The following is a 21,469-nucleotide window of genomic DNA, read 5'->3' as shown; positions in this document are numbered from 1 at the left end:
ACTTTTGATAACTGCCATACGAAGTTGAAAGTTCGTAATTAGACTACTAATTAAGACATGATCTAAAAATAGATTACTGTGTCATACTCAAGCCTCACTTTCAAGAAGATGCAGGGGAAGAAAAATGAAATGCTCTTTACCGATTTTGTGCCAAAACGTGGGAAAAGAATAGTAAATATCACATATTTATTTAAATAGTTTTACAGAATTATAGAATTACAGAAGTTGAATAGTTTATGTTCTAGCATTAATATTTGTTACTTAAATTGTATATATTATGTTATGTTTACTGAGAAAGGGCCGGTGCGTCGGATTGTGTACCAACTGCAAAGTATTAAATAAATATCACATATACAGTTTTAATTTGTTTGTTTTAGATTTGAGGAATGGTATACTGTATATCTATTTTATTAAAAAAAATTCTGTTTATTTTTTCTTGACCATTCCCTTGTTGACAAATATCAACCCATGCAAAGGGAGAAGACATGGGTTGTTACAGTAATTATATACTCAATTTATACACACATAATGTAGTTACTACTTTATAGGCAGAATTAATTAAAATGATATATTCACAAGGACCTAGATTTTAACAAGTATCTAGAGTAAATGAAAGTATATAATGCTATATGAAAATGAGAGTGAAAGAGAAAGAGGATAGAACAAAAAGTATGCACACACACACATACACACGCACGTGTTTGATTATGTACATATTTATCATTATTTATAACAACATTTCAGTGGTCTGTAAAAAGAAGTAGGATATACAATAGGCATACAGATATGAAGGTGTTTTACTTTACATCAATTCCACGTAACCTGTTGGGGCTGATGAAAACAAATAAATGAACAAAAGTAATTTTAAGATTATATATCAAATAGAGAATGGTAGTATATCTATTTAATATCCATATGGTTCAACATAACCGAGTGAATAATAATCATACGAAGCACACATGTAAAATAGCAAGTGTAATGACATAATTATGGGAAGTGACGTCATAATATGACGCTGCTTTTCCAGTCCTAGCTCACACTGTGTATTTGAAATATGACGTCATTTCGTAGTCTCCTTCTAGTTGTGGCTGAAACATTTTGAGTTGGGTCTTGTTATTCATAAAGAAAACAACAATAATAATATGGATAATAAAGAAATTATTACATTCACGTGTGAGTCGTACTGATTTTACAAAACTCATGTCAGAATTAATGTATTAGCCTCGCTCTCACTCGGGCAATACAAAAATCCTGACACACACAAGCTCATATAATAATCTCTACATATTTTACAAAATTTTAAACCAGAACTTTATATTATCTCCATATTGTAGTCTATAATATAGCACTGAACATTTTCAAGCATTCTAATGACGGACGCAAGGTTACGATCAAGTTTTAACATGCACATTTAGAGAAATCCTGTTTTAGTTCAACAGCTTCTCGCTAACATTCGCTAGTCTGATTTTTATGCTACACAGTAAACCCAATTATCACTTCGGGAACCAATCAAATAGTTTGTGAATGTTGGCGAAACGTTTGCTGGCTGAACTTGGAGCTGTTATAGTGCACACCATGATGGAAGTGTTATGGAAGAGCCTATTAGTTTTGTAGGGATATGCAAAGTGACGTCTTCTGGTGTTAGAGCTGATGCCGCATTTGATTTTAAAGGGTACATTCAATTTTAGAACATTTGAGACACTGTTTTATAAAAATACAAAACAAGGCATTTTTTCTAATCCTCCGCAGCCATGAAACTATTGATTGTTTTAGATTATGGAATTATGGATTAAATCTGAGACTGTTTACATTATGTTTCAATGACAATATGTTGTTTTTCCCCATAGATATATTCCTTCCATCTTGCATTGCTACTAGTAGAAATATTTTGAATATTTAAAATATTTATGGTAAATTAATTGTTTTAATTTCTGCATTGTTCTGGTAATGAAAAGTAAACGTAGAAAGCATTCCTGTATTTTAGCTTCGCTATTACAGGCTTCATAAACTAATGGAAATATATTTTGAATTTGTGAATTTTCACTAGAAAAGATTTTAAATATAAATTTAACATCGAAAAGTTAAGTCTATCTTCCCATAGAGTTTTGATTGGATAGTTCTAGTATTCTCAGTGACAGTCTTCTCAAACTAATAGAGATATATTTTAAATATTTTGAATTTTATTAAATTAAAAACATTTAAATACAAATTCTCTATTTTTTATCACATAGTTCTAAAACTTGGTAATATGATTCTCTGGGAGAGTCTTCACAAACTGATATATATTTTGAATTTTTTAAATACTTATTAGATTTTTAAAAATATAAATAAAACTTTAACATTGAACATTTCCAGTCTATTTTCTCTTAGAGTTTTAAATTTAAAATATTTAAACAGAAATTTTACCTCCGCTATGACATTCATCAGCGATTATTTTCTTATAGTGTTTTGATTAGATTGTTCTGAAACTTGGTACAAAGATCCTCTGAGACACTCTATACAAATTAATAGATATATTTTTTTTAATTTAAATATTTTTTCTATTGACAAAATTACATATTCAATAGTAGACCTCTATAGGCCTCTTATTTTGGCTTTTTTTTTCTTTATATAAAACTAAATAGTGATACTTTCCAGAAAACTACCGGTAAATCACGAACGGCAAGTCGTGTATCATGTGATACTGTTCAGAAAACTAAATCACCAACTGAAAGTCATGTATCATGTGATAGTGATACTGTTCAGAAAACTAAATCAAAGTGATCAAAGTGGTTTGCTTTGACTTGGTCACAAGAGTTAGATTCCTTTCAGATAGCAGTAAAAGAGTTGTTCCCCATTGTAGTGGCTTTATAGTTTTGGGATTCTTTTTTAAAAATCACAAAGTCCTGTTTTTATCTAACAATGCGGCAGTACTGCATATCATTAACAACCAATTATGCAAAGATAAAAGGGTAATGATACTGGTTAGACTGTTAGTTACTGTTGCATTACGCTGCAATATATTGTTCTGTGCCAAACATATTTCAGGCAAGGAAAACTTTGTTGCTGACAGATTGTCTCGTTTACAATTGCAGGAGGCATTCAGACTGGCTTTATGGTTAAGACAAGAAGGAAACACCCGTTCCAAAACACTTACAGAAACATTAACCCCAGCAGCTCAATGTTCAGTTAATGCAAGCATCCTTGAATGCTGTTACCAGAGCAGCATATCGTTGCAGCTGGAGCTTATTTCTTGAATATGCTCTGGGCAATACTGAACTGCCTATTGTGCCAGTGTTGACAGGTAACTTACTGCACATTTATTCCAGCATGGTTACAGCCCAGCTACGATAGCTTTATATGTTTCAGCTACTGGGTATCTTCACAAACTCCTAGATATCACAGATCCCACCCTAACCTTCTTGATAAGAAAGCTATTGAAGGGAGTTCAAAATGAGGGACACCCTGCTGACACTTGGCTACCTATTATAAAAGCTATATTGAGAAAGTTGTTGACATTTAGCAGGTTCTCCACAGACCAGATTTTACTTTTCACTCTGGTAGTGCACAATTGGTTCTGAGGAATTTCAAAACCAGTAAAAATAATAAACCACAGGTCATAATCTTACAGGCCAATGCAGCAATGTCTTGGGTGTCCAGTGCAATTTTTTGAATCTTATTTGAAGCATTTCCAGCACCATGAAGGCACGCTATTCCAGTTTATGAACATGGAGCCTTAACATATGCTTATGTTGTACACATGCTGAAAGTGGCCAGAGTTTTCTGGGCTGGACCCATCAGTTCACAAAGGTCATAGTTTCTGGATTGGTGCTGCCACTGAGCGGCCAACATGGGTTTTTCAGAAAATAATACAAAAAATGTGTCGGTGGAATTCGTTGTTCCATTCCTATTAAGTCTATTAGCCTTTAAATCCCACTGTCTTCCAGAAAGAGAGAAATCTGTTTCAGACATCCAAGGTCAACATATGGTTGTTTGGAATGTTTTTGGGAGCTCAATTCAATACCCTATAAACATTTTATATTGAGGTTTATACAGACTACAGAATAACATGGTCAGCATTTGGCTGCTTGTTAAATATTCTAGACATTAGTTACTTAAAAGATGTTCCATTTACGGCTTTTAATTCTCCTTCTGTTTAACATATTACATTTATTTTTCTATTAATTAAGTTGCCCAGTATACTGGATGTAAAACACTGCATACAGATATTTTTAAATATTCTGTTAAGTTGCACCTATATTGTGCATAAACCACTAGTTGGATAATGTTACATAATTGCTTTGATCCCGTTATCACTGCTAGCAGTTTTAATTGTACATAAATGATGAAACTTAGATCTAAGATATACAAAATAATTGTACCTGTGTTTGTTGTTGATCCACTGGTAGGTCTGATCTTGTCACAGGCTCTGTAAAAATCATCAAGTAACAAGCAGGTAAATGTAGGGGCGTAGTCAGATGAATGGCATCTGGAGGCATCACATAACTAGTTTTATTAAGTGAAAGATTTTGCTATCTTTTCTTAGTAACAGATCAATTTTTCATGACATATTGTCTGTGTTTTAGTGCTGTGATATCACAGTATGCAAGAAAACCCAAAACTATTTTTCATTCAAGTGTGGTGATCGTGTCAACGTATTTGTGTCCTGTTGAATGCTGTGTTTGTAGTACTGAGTTTAGGCCTAAAACAAGTGTTGATGATGGGTGGGGGTGGGGGGTCACGATCAGCAATACATTACTGTCTCTGTCTCAGATTTTTTAAATTTTATTTATTATCCCCAAATAAATGGCATCACTGCCTAACAAACAAATCTAGTTTATGCAAGATCCAATTTCATCAGATGGCAACAACTGTACTTACTTGTAGAATTCTTCCCAAACATATAGCACTTGTGACGAACTTTGTCAAAGAAGTAATGATCACATTCAATGCGTGTTTCATCTTTACAGGTCTTGTAGCAATTGTCCTGAGATGCCCTCGGTTGCCACATGTATGGAACACCATCTACAGTGATGACTCTCCCAATAATACTGTCAACAACCAGGTCAGGCAGGTCATCTAGGTCTCCAGAAAACATGGTGGGCTGTTCTGTGTCAGACAAGACATTCATTTCTTAAAATAAAAAGGAAAAAAGTGCTCAAGGCTCAAATGCCACTCAAAATGCCCATCACGCTTTCCAACAATCAGTTTGACAAGAAACTTCTTTTTTTTTTCTTTTTTTTCTTTTTTTTAAATATTCCAACTCAATCCAGATTCTTGATTTTCAGGCGTGATGTATTTTCCATTCGCGTTTGTACCGTATTTTTGTCAAAAAAGTTAAAAGATTAAAAAAAATATTATGAATATATTCAATACCTATTCAATCTAACTACTAGTATAGTGATGAATTTATCTTGTATTGCATATATGGTCAAAGACCACATTTATTTACCATATATGTCTCTATATAGCATTAGTGGCTATAGCACTTTTATTAATATCAGTAAGCCCATGGTTTTTTTGTAGTTACGTCATACCTTTTGTAAAAATAAAAGGTATATAAAAAATGCACATCAATCGACTAAGATGTGATACATTGTTCACTGAGCAATCAAAGAAAGACTATAGCCACCAAATTACTAAGAATTGTTAGTCACTGTGCTAGTGCAGAAAGGACCTGTCTGTTATCTTATATCAAATATCTAATGTTAGTCACTGTGCTAGTGCAGAAAGGACCTATCTGTTATCTTCTATCAAATATCTAATGTTAGTCACTGTGCTAGTGCAGAAAGGACCTGTCTGTTATCTTATATCAAATATCTAATGTTAGTCACTGTGCTAGTGCAGAAAGGACCTATCTGTTATCTTATATCAAATATCTAATGTTAGTCACTGTGCTAGTGCAGAAAGGACCTGTCTGTTATCTTATATCAAATATCTAATGTTAGTCACTGTGCTAGTGCAGAAAGGACCTGTCTGTTATCTTCTATCAAATATCTAATGTTAGTCACTGTGCTAGTGCAGAAAGGACCTGTCTGTTATCTTCTATCAAATATCTAATGTTAGTCACTGTGCTAGTGCAGAAAGGACCTGTCTGTTATCTTCTATCAAATATCTAATGTTAGTCACTGTGCTAGTGCAGAAAGGACCTGTCTGTTATCTTCTATCAAATATCTAATGTTAGTCACTGTGCTAGTGCAGAAAGGACCTGTCTGTTATCTTCTATCAAATATCTAATGTTAGTCACTGTGCTAGTGCAGAAAGGACCTGTCTGTTATCTTCTATCAAATATCTAATGTTAGTCACTGTGCTAGTGCAGAAAGGACCTGTCTGTTATCTTATATCAAATATCTAATGTTAGTCACTGTGCTAGTGCAGAAAGGACCTGTCTGTTATCTTATATCAAATATCTAATGTTAGTCACTGTGCTAGTGCAGAAAGGACCTGTCTGTTATCTTATATCAAATATCTAATGTTAGTCACTGTGCTAGTGCAGAAAGGACCTGTCTGTTATCTTCTATCAAATATCTAATGTTAGTCACTGTGCTAGTGCAGAAAGGACCTATCTGTTATCTTCTATCAAATATCTAATGTTAGTCACTGTGCTAGTGCAGAAAGGACCTGTCTGTTATCTTCTATCAAATATCTAATGTTAGTCACTGTGCTAGTGCAGAAAGGACCTGTCTGTTATCTTCTATCAAATATCTAATGTTAGTCACTGTGCTAGTGCAGAAAGGACCTATCTGTTATCTTCTATCAAATATCTAATGTTAGTCACTGTGCTAGTGCAGAAAGGACCTGTCTGTTATCTTCTATCAAATATCTAATGTTAGTCACTGTGCTAGTGCAGAAAGGACCTATCTGTTATCTTATATCAAATATCTAATGTTAGTCACTGTGCTAGTGCAGAAAGGACCTGTCTGTTATCTTATATCAAATATCTAATGTTAGTCACTGTGCTAGTGCAGAAAGGACCTGTCTGTTATCTTCTATCAAATATCTAATGTTAGTCACTGTGCTAGTGCAGAAAGGACCTGTCTGTTATCTTCTATCAAATATCTAATGTTAGTCACTGTGCTAGTGCAGAAAGGACCTATCTGTTATCTTCTATCAAATATCTAATGTTAGTCACTGTGCTAGTGCAGAAAGGACCTGTCTGTTATCTTCTATCAAATATCTAATGTTAGTCACTGTGCTAGTGCAGAAAGGACCTATCTGTTATCTTCTATCAAATATCTAATGTTAGTCACTGTGCTAGTGCAGAAAGGACCTGTCTGTTATCTTCTATCAAATATCTAATGTTAGTCACTGTGCTAGTGCAGAAAGGACCTATCTGTTATCTTCTATCAAATATCTAATGTTAGTCACTGTGCTAGTGCAGAAAGGACCTGTCTGTTATCTTATATCAAATATGTAATGTTAGTCACTGTGCTAGTGCAGAAAGGACCTATCTGTTATCTTATATCAAATATGTAATGTTAGTCACTGTGCTAGTGCAGAAAGGACCTGTCTGTTATCTTCTATCAAATATGTAATGTTAGTCACTGTGCTAGTGCAGAAAGGACCTGTCTGTTATCTTCTATCAAATATGTAATGTTAGTCACTGTGCTAGTGCAGAAAGGACCTGTCTGTTATCTTCTATCAAATATCTAATGTTAGTCACTGTGCTAGTGCAGAAAGGACCTGTCTGTTATCTTCTATCAAATATCTAATGTTAGTCACTGTGCTAGTGCAGAAAGGACCTGTCTGTTATCTTCTATCAAATATCTAATGTTAGTCACTGTGCTAGTGCAGAAAGGACCTGTCTGTTATCTTCTATCAAATATCTAATGTTAGTCACTGTGCTAGTGCAGAAAGGACCTGTCTGTTATCTTCTATCAAATATCTAATGTTAGTCACTGTGCTAGTGCAGAAAGGACCTGTCTGTTATCTTCTATCAAATATCTAATGTTAGTCACTGTGCTAGTGCAGAAAGGACCTGTCTGTTATCTTCTATCAAATATCTAATGTTAGTCACTGTGCTAGTGCAGAAAGGACCTGTCTGTTATCTTCTATCAAATATCTAATGTTAGTCACTGTGCTAGTGCAGAAAGGACCTGTCTGTTATCTTCTATCAAATATCTAATGTTAGTCACTGTGCTAGTGCAGAAAGGACCTGTCTGTTATCTTCTATCAAATATCTAATGTTAGTCACTGTGCTAGTGCAGAAAGGACCTGTCTGTTATCTTATATCAAATATCTAATGTTAGTCACTGTGCTAGTGCAGAAAGGACCTGTCTGTTATCTTATATCAAATATCTAATGTTAGTCACTGTGCTAGTGCAGAAAGGACCTGTCTGTTATCTTATATCAAATATCTAATGTTAGTCACTGTGCTAGTGCAGAAAGGACCTGTCTGTTATCTTATATCAAATATCTAATGTTAGTCACTGTGCTAGTGCAGAAAGGACCTATCTGTTATCTTATATCAAATATCTAATGTTAGTCACTGTGCTAGTGCAGAAAGGACCTGTCTGTTATCTTATATCAAATATCTAATGTTAGTCACTGTGCTAGTGCAGAAAGGACCTATCTGTTATCTTATATCAAATATCTAATGTTAGTCACTGTGCTAGTGCAGAAAGGACCTGTCTGTTATCTTATATCAAATATCTAATGTTAGTCACTGTGCTAGTGCAGAAAGGACCTATCTGTTATCTTATATCAAATATCTAATGTTAGTCACTGTGCTAGTGCAGAAAGGACCTATCTGTTATCTTATATCAAATATTAGTCACTGTGCTAGTGCAGAAAGGACCTGTCTGTTATCTTATATCAAATATCTAATGTTAGTCACTGTGCTAGTGCAGAAAGGACCTGTCTGTTATCTTATATCAAATATCTAATGTTAGTCACTGTGCTAGTGCAGAAAGGACCTGTCTGTTATCTTATATCAAATATCTAATGTTAGTCACTGTGCTAGTGCAGAAAGGACCTGTCTGTTATCTTATATCAAATATCTAATGTTAGTCACTGTGCTAGTGCAGAAAGGACCTGTCTGTTATCTTATATCAAATATCTAATGTTAGTCACTGTGCTAGTGCAGAAAGGACCTGTCTGTTATCTTATATCAAATATCTAATGTTAGTCACTGTGCTAGTGCAGAAAGGACCTGTCTGTTATCTTATATCAAATATCTAATGTTAGTCACTGTGCTAGTGTAGAAAGGACCTATTTGTTATCTTCTATCAAATATCTAATGTTAGTCACTGTGCTAGTGCAGAAAGGACCTGTCTGTTATCTTATATGAAATATCTAATGTTAGTCACTGTGCTAGTGCAGAAAGGACCTGTCTGTTATCTTCTATCAAATATCTAATGTTAGTCACTGTGCTAGTGCAGAAAGGACCTATCTGTTATCTTCTATCAAATATCTAATGTTAGTCACTGTGCTAGTGCAGAAAGGACCTGTCTGTTATCTTATATCAAATATCTAATGTTAGTCACTGTGCTAGTGCAGAAAGGACCTATTTGTTATCTTATATCAAATATCTAATGTTCACAAAAGAAAACACTAAATATTTATAACTGAATTCTTAACCTTCTGACTACAGCAGACAAGATATCTTACCCAAAGTCATGCAAGTTGACATACTGTACACTGTATACAGTGCATTTTCCAATTCATATTTCTCAGAAATAATAATAGACCAACAGGAAATGGATTAATTCAGAGTATGGCAGCTTTAGTTTTTCGTTGTTTAATGGAAAATACCTGGAACTTTGAGTTGAAAAAGTAGTTTTTGGCAAGTATTTTCACTTGACAACGGTAGAACATTCTGGTAATTTTCAGGAATCAACAGCCAATTGTGACAGCTAATTTGACAAAATTGACCGTTTTACCACCAACAAAAATCACAAAATATTGGGTTATGAATCATGGTTCATTTCCACAAAAATATCTGGTCAGAAAAACAGTTATTGGGAATAATGAACATCCAGCCACAAATGCCCATAAGTAAACGCAACTTTTTCTATTTTTTTGCATAATTTTAATCAACATTAACTGATCTAAAATATCATAAAAATTTGAAAAACCCATGAAAACAATTCTTGCCATTCAAATATAAACTTTATTTTATGTAAATATAAACATTTTAAGTGAAAATATGTCAGTAAAAGTTATAAAATTGTACCCCCTCAATGTGGCTTTTACCAAAAATTAATCCAGTAGTGAGAACGTTAAAAATCTTTAAATGATCATACCTCTTTGGGGACCTTTCATAAAAGATGGTTCAATGGTGTCAAAATTGTCCTGTAAAATAATTTAAAAAAAATTATAATAAATAAATTATATCATGTTTAAATTTAAAATGTGCTGAGGTGTTTTTAAACAAATCTTGATAATTAAATTTTCTTTGCATCTATATATACACTTTACGGCAATCTGATTGGTAGAGAGGTGCTTACTTTTTTTGCATTCAAATCTTGATGAACCGAACAAATTTAAGCCACGACTATCCCCTCCCCTCCATGACTTGCACTATTTTTCTGTAACTAGCCAGATTATTCAGGCAACCATAATTAGATATTTTGAAGAAAGCACACTTGAAAGATACAAAAAGCAATAACATTGCGACACAGATACCACATAATAGTGCACTTTTTTAATATGATAAATTAATGGAAAATATTATAGCAGAGTAGACATACGCATTGACAAAAAAAATAATCGCTAATGTAATGAGACTCAGTCGGTGACCAAAGAAATGTAGGAAAGTTCACCACTGAAACTTACTTGTAAGCGTTGTTCTACAGCTGTTGGTGAAAATTAAACTAAACTAAATAAACTAAACACAAATCAGACAAATCCTTCAAACTAAATAAGCAGTCAAAATGCACATGGATAAAACTAGCGGAAATGATCAAAATTATGTTATTTACCAAATGATGTCATTTGTTAATCACCTGATTCAAACAATAGTGAATGAACGTTTGCATTCTTACGTGACATAAGTATCAACAAAGTTTATACAAACAAAACTACAGGCATATTTAAACCCAAACAAAACAAATTGAGACATTTACTGTTAAATTATGCATATAAATTTAAGAATAAGATTTGATTGCAATTATTTGTTGGTTCGTGAAAGTATGAACTGAAAACACGATGTGCACACTTCTGTATAAACTTCTATGGGGAGTCATACAGTGTGCTCAATGTTTTTTCGGTTTAAGCACCTCTGAACCAGTCAGATTGCCGTAAAGTGTATAGACACAAAGAAACTTTAATTATAAACAAATAATTTATTATTTTCTATTATAATATGGTTGTGTTTAATCATTCATTAATTTGGATGAGTTATAAATTATTTCCACAGCTCAGAGTTGTATAAATCTACAAAATATTACGTAAAGCTGTTTAGTTTTATATCACTCCATGTTATGTTTCCATGCTTTATAAACACAGAAAATCCTGAATAACACTTAAAAACAATGTGGAGTTATCTTTGTATCATTGTTTTTTTAAATATTTCCAGGGTTCATACACTTGTAGCTCAACCAAATTCCTGGACATTTCCAGGACATTCCAGGACATTGTTACAAAATTCCAGGACCATTACAGTGGATCATAATTCAAATAGAAGAAAAATAATTGAAATATTGGGGGGTTGTGGTTTTGTTTAAACCTGCAGTCTCAAGTATTTAGAACAGACCATCAAAATGAATTGTCTTACCCAGGTGCATGTTAGTTAATGGCTGTTAATTCTGAACTGAATAAAATCCAAGTTTGGTCCTAGAGAAGTGCGCCTATTATTTTGTAGTAGTTTTATTTTATAAGTTACCATGGTTATGGTATCATTGTGCATGTTAGATTATTTATGTTTATTGGAAAGAAAGAAACGAACAAAAAAAGCAAGAACAAAAGAAAGAAAGAAAAAAAAAATGAAAATGAAAAAATATATTATTAAACCAAATAATGTTAACAGTGATAGAAATAAGCAGGATATTTTACTAGTCCAACGGACAAATACATCTAGAAATTTACTTGTCTGCCAATATTTTCACTTGTCCACATAAATGATTTGTTTTATTCAAGTACAAGGACGATGTTTTTGATTGCTTAAGATTAAACTTCACTAAGCAATTTCACTTGTCCACAAGACAACAACCAAGGTACATTTTGCTTGTCCGAATAGATTTTCACTTGTCAGGACAAACAGACAAGTGCTTATTTCAAACACTGGTTAACAATACCTGATAAAACAATATTTATTTGACAAGTGACACATGCTGTTAGTGGCAACTTCATTCACAGGTTACCGTTTTGCGTAAGGATTCTCCCCCTTTTCTTTTCTTTTTTGCTTACACTCACATGTAATCAGACTGCTATTATAGTATTAAAATTATTTTAATGTTGGGCGTAAAATGAAAAAAAAGAAGAAAAAAAAAGAAGAAAACAACTGCAACACATTATCGAGTGCTTTTTCTGCTGAACTTGGTAAGGCAATATATTTAACATGCACATGCGCATTATAAATAAACTAAAGGAAATCTGTGACGACTGGGTCCTGACTTTGGGCCAGATCAAATGTTCCATTCGTGACTATAGGAACAGGGAAAGAAAGTTCAGAAAACGTCAGCAGTTAGCAGTTTTTAATGTGACAACATATTTTTTAATTTCCAGGACATTTCCAGGACAAAGTGCAAACATCACCATTTTCCAGGACTTTTAAGTACTGGAAAACAGCTTCCTAAAATCGAAGGATTTTCAAGGAATTTCAGGACGCATACAAACCCTGTATTTCAGATAATACATAAAAAGCTCTAGAGCATAGAACCCATATATGTTTTTTTCTTACCTGTTTCACATTGTGATAAATGAGTAAAATCAGCAAAATCAGCAATCCCAAAATTATAAGAATATTCATCCTGGAAGCAAACAGTACATGATTAGTATCAATAAGATTGATGATTATGACAAACAGTGTGTGATTAGTATCAATAAGATTGATGATTATATCAAACAGTGTGTGATTAGTATCAATAACACTGATGATTATAACAGACAGTATGCGATTAGCATAAATAACACTGATGATTATAACAGACAGTATGTGATTAGTATCAATAACATTGATGATTATAACAGACAGTATGTGATTAGTATCAATAACATTGATGATTATAACAAACAGTATGTGATTAGTATCAATAACATTGATGATTATAACATACAGTATGTGATTAACATCAATAATATTGATGATTTTAATTGATGAAGCAAACAGCATGTGATTAGTATCAATAACATTTATGATTATAAAAAACAGTACATTTTTAGCATCAATAACATTGATGATTATAATTGATGAAGCAAACAGGTTTTCTAGTTTGTGGGATGTAAGAAACATTTTTAATATCGAAGGCTGTTCCTAAAGTAGGAGAGGAGAGGGGACAGGATACAATTTTGTATATATTTATATACCACCAACAAAATAACATTTTATTTTATCCAAAATTAATATCCATCTATAGTCCTTCCCAGAGGGGAATGCCATTTTTCATACTATGGAATTTATTACAAGCTATTTGTTTCCAAGCAGATTGATGTCTAAATTGCACACAAATATAGTATCGTTTTGTTATTTCCAAAACACATTTACTTTTCTTCTTACGTCAAACCAAACTGAAATTACATGTATTTACAAAAAACATTTTTGTAGGAGGATGGAAAACCCAATTGGCTTAAAATAATAATTATGGTACCTCCACCCAACCCCATATGATAGGGCGCAATATTGCAAGTAAAACATTTGAATATGTGACTGAAATTTTGCTATGGAGATTAAATTTTACAAAATGCTTGTCTTTTAGCAAGTGGATTATTTTTGGCAGGACCTGGCCATCATTACGGCATACATTTCAGTTGACAGTACAAGTCAGATATACATATGTACTGATGATTAAAACTATATAAGCATAAAGTTACCCATTTTAGTCCTATATTCTTATTAATACTTGATATGTTGTCTTGTAAGTAACAGTCCCAAGTTGGCTAGAAAAGTGTTTCCAGTTGGCGAGTAAATATAAAGTGCTACTTTGTGCCCTGTATAATAAACTTTGGAACAGCCCTGAGACATATGGATCAGATCCTGTGCTTATAAAAATTTGTCTAGACTCAAGTTTCTAACATCTTGAGACTTTAATATCATGGGAATGCATACAAATTGCGTGTGTGACATCATTAAAGATGTGAATCTACAGACGCTAAAGTTTATAAGCATGTGTGACATCATTAAAGATGTGAATCTATAGACCCTAAAGTTTATAAGCATGTGTGACATCATTAAAGATTTGAGTCTAGACCCTAAAGTTTATAAGCATGTGTGACATCATGAAAGATTTGTGTCTAGACCCTAAAGTTTATAAGCATGTGTGACATCATGAAAGATTTGAGTCTAGACCCTAAAGTTTATAAGCATGTGTGACATCATTAAAGATTTGTGTCTAGACCCTAAAGTTTATAAGCATGTGTGACATCATGAAATATTTGAGTCTAGACCCTAAAGTTTATAAGCATTGTGACATCATGAAAGATTTGTGTCTAGACCCTAAAGTTTATAAGCATGTGTGACATCATTAAAGATTTGAGTCTAGACCCTAAAGTTTATAAGCATGTGTGACATCATTAAAGATTTGTGTCTAGACCCTAATGTTTATAAGCATGTGTGACATCATTAAACATTTGAGTTTAGACCCTAAAGTTTATAAGTATGTCTGACATCATTAATGATTTGTGTCCAGACCCTGAAGTTTATAAACATGTATGACATCATTAATGATTTGTGTCCAGACCCTGAAGTTTATAAACATGTATGACATCATTAAAGATTCGAGTCTAGACCATAAAGTTTATAAGCATGTATGAAATCATTAAATATTTGAGTTTAGACCCTAAAGTTTATAAGCATGTGTGACATCATTAAAGATTTGTGTCTAGACCCTAAAGTTTATAAGCATGTGTGACATCATCAAAGATTAAAGTCTAGACCCTAAAGTTTATAAGCTTGTGTAACATCATTAAAGATTTGTGTCTAGACCCTAATGTTTATAAGCATGTGTGACATCATTAAAAATTTGAGTTTAGACCCTAAAGTTTATAACCATGTGTGACATCATTAAATATTTGAGTCTAGATCCTAAAGTTTATAAGCATGTGTGACATTATTAAATATTTGAGTCTAGATCCTAAAGTTTATAAGCATGGACCCAGATTTTCCAGTCTTCTTTTGAACAACTGAAGTCTTCTTCAGCTTGTAACGAGCCTGGTGGTTTAAATAAGACCAGAGTTAAGAGATTTTAAATCATCTTACCTCTTTCGGGTCATTTGAGATGAGATGTCTTGATGCTTGTCAAAGGACTCTGTAAAAACAAGCAACCCTTGTAAACTATACAGCATGTGTATTAATTTAAAACAGTTAAACTTAAAATTGATCTTCAAAACAACAAGATATTATACTGTTTTTTGCCACAACATGCTGGGGAATAATTTCAAATTATTATCCACATGATTTACAATATAGACAGTCACATAATTTCCATAGCACTCTTGTGACTATAATATACTAATGTTCAAAAGAAACTATACCAATTGAAAATTATTTAATTTCCTTTATAATTTGGATAATGGATTTAAATAATGGTTAAATATCTTTCTGCTTTTTATGGAATGAAATTGTGTTCCCAACATGCCAAAACAAAATGTTGTTTTAAACACAAATGGGAATTTTCAGCTTTATTTCAAAAACATCTTATTAAGATAAGTTAGAATTTAAATCTGAAGTAATACTATACATATATTTGTATTAATTCAAATTAATAAATCTATTTTGGGTTATATGTTTTGGCAAGGGAAGGGGAGTTTGTCATTTTCAAAATACATCTTTATATATAGTAATAATAAACAAAAGGAATACTAACATGTATTTACATTAAGATTGGAAAGTTTTTAGTCCAAACTTGGGAATAAAAAAACGACACAGCCTTTGCGGAATGGTGGCAAACGATGCCGATTATCACAGCCTAAAAAATGTAGGTGATGAAACTGGTTAATTTAGCATAATTTTATTGTTTTTACTAATTTTTGATATAATTTCTTTAAACTTTGTATTTGTGTTCTTTTATTTACAACAAAAGGGAACTACTTACTATGAGTGTAAAGTTATGGTGACATTTTAATGACCTAGTAACTTAGATTTTTAAATGTAATCAACAACAGTTGAATAGTTATAACACAATCAGAAAAGTGGCAAATTTTCTACCGAACGTAAAACAAATTCAGTCTTAAGAAAACAAAATTCAACAAATTCATGCCAATTGTGGAATTTACATTTTTGGCTAATTTAATATAAAATATATTCAACAAATTGATTAATTTGTGTTCTGAAAAAGGCTATATTCTACAGTCATGTCCGGTGTATTGGTGCACCCGGTAATTCAGTGCATTTGGTATTTTGCTTAAGTACGCATAGGAAGTGGTCTTGTTGTCTGTGTTTTTAGCGAATTAAAGCTCAGTTCCTTTTTCAATGGTTAATCAAGTATCAACATATTTATAATTAAGGGTTCAATTAAACATTATTAGAATTATCAATAATTATATCATAATTGAAAATGAGGGTGGAAAGATTTTTAAAAGTGTGTTTGTCCCTTGTACAGTAGCAGTAATTCTATTATTGCATACAGAAACCATATCCATATATAATAGATTAAAACCTGTATATACGAAGAGACTAGACTTGACAGATCAGTAATTACTGTCGTCAACATTAGTTTTGTCTATATTTGGTTAAAAGTCACATGACTGACACTTATGGGGGGGGGGGGGTGATGTATAGAAGGCTGTTTGTGTGAGATCCACCTTTGTTATTGAAAAACAACATTAGTCAATTTTTCTTCTTTTTTCAGACACCTATAAAAGTTGTTAGCACAAGAAAACAATTTTCCTATATTCTTGAAAATTTGTTGACTATTTGAAAAGCCATAAAGAGTGGCATGACTAAGCATCTAAAAAAATATAATCTAAAACAAACTCTAAAGAACAAAAAAGCATGGGGAACTTTCTAATCTCAAACACAGTGGTGCTGTGCTGGTCGACAACCAATGTTCATCAAAAACGTGTAGATATATTCATAATTCATTTACATTTGCTTTATTGACAATCTGTTGTGTTCTTGTTGCCTCAATTTTATGAGGGATGTGGTCTTCAATACATTCCACATTTGTGACATTCACATGAGACGGATTTCGATGGTGTTAAAAACAATTACCAACATTCATTTCCTGGTAGGAATTTTACATTTGTTGACAACAAAGGTAAATAATTACAACATTTTTATTATTATTTTACTCTGTATTGGACAAGGTAAACAATGATGTCATTAAATTTATCTGGTTGTTGGATTGAACATGTGCAGTAGTGATTTCCTGTTAATAGGACGGAATTCGATAGGTCAAGGATATATGGTGACTTTACAACAATTTTCTTTTTTTGTTCTTTCATACCCATGATGATGTGTGTATCATCCAACATACCTCCTTTGTCCTTTTTGTCATCAGAATATTCATCCTGAAATCCAAAGATGTGTTACATCAATTCCACTGATTACAAAGCAACATGTGCAAAGAAATTTGTACATGTCTACAAATGCTTAATTTATAATCCATTCAATACAGCTTAGCGGCTTGTTGTTAAATTGTTTGGAGGAAACCTTTGCGTTCATGTAAAATTATCAGTCTTTCACAATAAACTACTGTGCTATGAGAAAGGTAAAGTATTATTGTATGTACGACGTATCGTTTTTATTACACTTTAATTGTTTGCTATCGTGTCGAAAACACATGACGCCAGGATACTGTCTTGTGACTGAGTGCGGTCCCACCTACCTGAAGTTCACTCCCCTCCTGTTGGTCCATGGGTTACAAGTTTTGAAGCGGAAGTTTCAAACACAATGTCACTACTAACTTATATAACAAATAATTTACCAAATTTGTCTAAGACAATCGTACTAAATGGCAAACAATTCCATTCTCTAGGAACCAATGTTGCTAAGTGAGTGGGATAATACTAACGCATGCGCAAACATTTTGTTCACGTTTTTAGGATCAAACTACGTCATATTATTTGCATTATGAACTTCCCGTCTAAAAAGGTCAGGGGCCCTATTTTCGAAGCCATCTTAGCGCTACGAAATCGTAAAACCGTCGTAGGTTGTGACGTCACTACAGCGCATGCCATAGTGACGTCATAGCTTACGATGATTTCACGATTTCGTAGGCTAAGATAGCTTCGAAAATATGGGCCCAGGGCCCGTGCTTATAAAACTTAAAGTCTAGACTTTAATAAAGTCCAGACTTTAACGTAATGCTATATGAATGGCGTTGCCATGACGTTAAAGTCTGGACTTTATTAAAGTCTAGACTTCAAGGTTTATAAGCACAGGGCCTGAGGTCATGAGAAACAGTTTTAAAGGTAAAATATGCACACAAAAAAAAAAAAAAATAATAATAATAAATTAAAAAAAATTCAATGGTCAACAAAATTAACTGGAACATGCAAAATTTTCGTTTTCACACCTTCCTGAGGCTTTATTTTAGCCGTATATAGGCACTCGTATAGTCCTGTATTATATTGCGTCGCTCTAGCCCCCCCCCCCCCCCCAATAATTCTGAATCAAATATATTATTGGTAGTAAATCTTAAGGCATACCCCCGAACCTCTGGAAGCTCGGTCACCCCCCCTCCCCCCGTCTATTTGCTTCCTACATACATACATATAAATATACATGTATATAGGCCTACGTATATGGTGCTGTCCCGAGGTAGAGTGGGTACACTAAGAATGGCAAGTAATGGTTTTGGAATCTGTACAAAGAATGTTAGAGGAAAATTCCACCATGGCGTTGACCTCTAAATGTAGCGTCGCCCTGTCTCGTCCGCTTATGGCTCGCGGTCTGGATCAAGTCAGAGTTCAGCCCGTGCCAAGAGACATTAAGTAGCCAGTGGACTAGGGTGGGTGTTGTTCCTCTCAATAGGTCCGGACATGCACCTGCAAAAATATGCCATGGTCTGGCTATGACTCGCAACAAAGGACGTCCATCGATGGGTCAGTAGGTCACTGGCCCTATTGCCCCATGTCTAAGTAAGTGAATATCACGGAAAATAGGTCATAAGGCTCGGTATCCCCCTTTACTACTCGCGACTGTTTCCACGGTATAAGAAGTAGAAGAAGTTTGTTTTGTTTAACGATAGCGCTGGAAAACATTGACTATTAATCATCGGCTACTGGATGTCAAACATTTGGTAACTGAGATATGTAGTCAGCAGAGGAAGCCCGCCACATTTTCCTAATGCAGCAAGGGATCGTTTATATGCACCTTCCCACAGACAGGAAAGCACATACCTGTCCAAATGTCTGTCTAGCCATCTACAGTCAGAGTGGGCCTACTCGGGCTGGGCCTTTGACCATTTGTGGTGCACTGATTGGAACGAAGAAACCCCAATCAGTTGAATTGATGCACCGAGGTGGTTCGATTCTGCGACGCAAGCACCTCAAGCGAGCACTCAACCAACTGAGCTAAATGCCTGTTTCCAGGCCCGTAGCCAATGGGGGGGGGGGGTCGGTCGACCCCCCTTACCGGTGGCTTTTTTTTCTTCTCAATATGCCCCCGGACCCCCTAAGCAACACCATACGCCTAAACGACACCCCTTCAAAATCCTGGCTACGGGCCTGCCACGGTATAAGCACATTACAATTTCGACATTCCTGAGTTATATATATGCAAAGATTGTGTATGGGATCAGACATTTTCATAAACCAAAATGTCGGCCACAACGCCGTAAGCGTCGTTTTATGGTATGTATTAGTTTTATTTATTTATAAACCGATTATTTTTTCAATTGCACAAAAACTGTCTGGTTTTTTGTCTCTTTTTTGTTGTTGTTATTTAAAACACTTTTACTTTTTTTTTTATGTCAAACCAAACCGAAATTATTTACAAAAAAAAACAACAAACATTTTTATAAAATGATGGGGCACACTATAGAAGATTACTAAACTCTTTTTTGTTCTTCTTTTGAAATGCGTACATCTCAGCGTGTTAAAATTATATTACACCCATCTACTTGTTTGTTAATGGGAGGGGGTGTCTCCAAGCGTTACATATGTTGGGGTGTTTTTTTGTGTCTGTTGACAATAATAGCGCTGTGTAATATTTGAATGGCCCCTTATCTTATGACGTACGATAGTGCTCTTAAAATGTGAATAATATTTGCGCATGCGTGTGTATTATCTCAATCACTAAGCAACATCGTTTACTAATGAATGGAATTGTTTGCATTTCTTGGATGGTTCGATTATGTAACACAAGTTGATAGCTAAGATCTATTTGAAACTAGCGCTTCAAAACTTGTAACTCATGGACCAACAGCAGAGGATTTGGAGAATGGATATTCGGGTAGGTCGAATATTTGAGCTTGTCATACATGTAATTACACCGGTAGTGACGACACGCCAGGCATTGCTGTGCTCTATATTTAGCAACCGCCCCGAAAAGTTGGAAAGGCGGGAAAATATTACGCTGATCGCACAGTTTGAACGTAGACGGGGGTGGGGGTGTCATCTGGAAGGGGGAATGAATAAGAATAATTTATTTGTATAACACCATATGGGCAGAGCACAAATAACAATATAATATATCCTCTGTGTCCCTGTTTCAGTGAGGGCCCTGTTTCGGTGCTGTCGTCATTTTGTGCTCAATAATAGGCCTAGGCCTACGTACATTTGAAGATTTCTGACTACATTTGAAGATTTCTGACATCATTGACTTTTGCATGGAAAAAGTAAACAAATGTCTTTCACATTCACAGACATGTTCGTAAAAATAAGGTTAAAATGAGCAAAAAAATCAAGATTGAACTTAACCCGCTCATAAAAATTACACATTTCTTAATATCGTCAACGTTCCTGAGTTATGCTTCCAACTCCGTTCACTTTGTTTTCTCATGTACAGTTGTCTTCTGCTTGTCATTCATTTGTGAGGTTTTTCTTCAGAGTTCTAGAACATTTTCATTAACAGTAAAGTTCAAACAAGTAAGTATCTAAATACAAAACTTTACAAACCCCTAATAGGTATGTGAGAATCGGCCCCAGGCATCGCATATGCTTAGGTCAAATACCTGGTTTCTGGGTTGATCGCAGTGCAGCGGGCAGTGGAAATGCTGTACTTTCAAGTGCATTTTATGGGTCGTGGGTGCAAGGTTGAAAATCTACACTTATACTGATGACGTAGTTTACATTTTCAGCAGTTGCCTCGTCTTCGATTTATTTCCATAAGATTCCTAGAAATTTCACAAATCGTCTGTTAAAATTTCGGTATACATAACCAATAAAAAACGCCTCCGATTTACCGAAAAGCGAGTAAAGACTCTTTTCAAACTTATATAGACCTGTA

At 34.0% G+C, this 21,469-nt stretch overlaps 2 protein-coding genes across 4 annotated transcripts in view; one reads left to right on the top strand and one right to left on the bottom strand.

Moving 5' to 3' along the window:
• The window catches only part of LOC121372692 (FK506-binding protein 5-like), a 47,906-nt gene extending 29,784 nt beyond the window's left edge, over positions 1–18,122 (bottom strand). Inside the window, exons 1-7 of one of the 2 annotated variants that reach the window (XM_041499154.1) lie at positions 17,904–18,122; positions 17,553–17,586; positions 15,335–15,383; positions 12,821–12,890; positions 10,224–10,272; positions 4,861–5,112; positions 4,362–4,408 (exon numbers count right to left, since the gene is read on the bottom strand). In XM_041499154.1, coding sequence (XP_041355088.1) covers positions 4,362–4,408; positions 4,861–5,112; positions 10,224–10,272; positions 12,821–12,890; positions 15,335–15,383; positions 17,553–17,586; positions 17,904–17,933 — 531 coding nt within the window. In that variant the 5' untranslated portion in view covers positions 17,934–18,122. The remainder of the gene's footprint in view (positions 1–4,361; positions 4,409–4,860; positions 5,113–10,223; positions 10,273–12,820; positions 12,891–15,334; positions 15,384–17,552; positions 17,587–17,903) is intronic. The other variant, XM_041499153.1, reaches the window with a different exon arrangement.
• Positions 18,123–20,314: 2,192 nt separating this feature from the next.
• LOC121372691 (cytadherence high molecular weight protein 2-like) overlaps positions 20,315–21,469 on the top strand; it is a 46,331-nt gene continuing 45,176 nt past the window's right edge. The window contains exon 1 of one of the 2 annotated variants that reach the window (XM_041499151.1): positions 20,315–20,473. In XM_041499151.1, coding sequence (XP_041355085.1) covers positions 20,435–20,473 — 39 coding nt within the window. In that variant the 5' untranslated portion in view covers positions 20,315–20,434. The remainder of the gene's footprint in view (positions 20,474–21,469) is intronic. The other variant, XM_041499152.1, reaches the window with a different exon arrangement.

The sequence above is a fragment of the Gigantopelta aegis genome, chromosome 4 (genome assembly GCF_016097555.1).
Source record: "Gigantopelta aegis isolate Gae_Host chromosome 4, Gae_host_genome, whole genome shotgun sequence".
Taxonomy (NCBI): Eukaryota; Metazoa; Mollusca; class Gastropoda; order Neomphalida; family Peltospiridae; genus Gigantopelta; species Gigantopelta aegis.
Note: the sequence above shows the minus strand (reverse complement) of the source record. Positions and strands in the feature narration are given on the sequence as shown.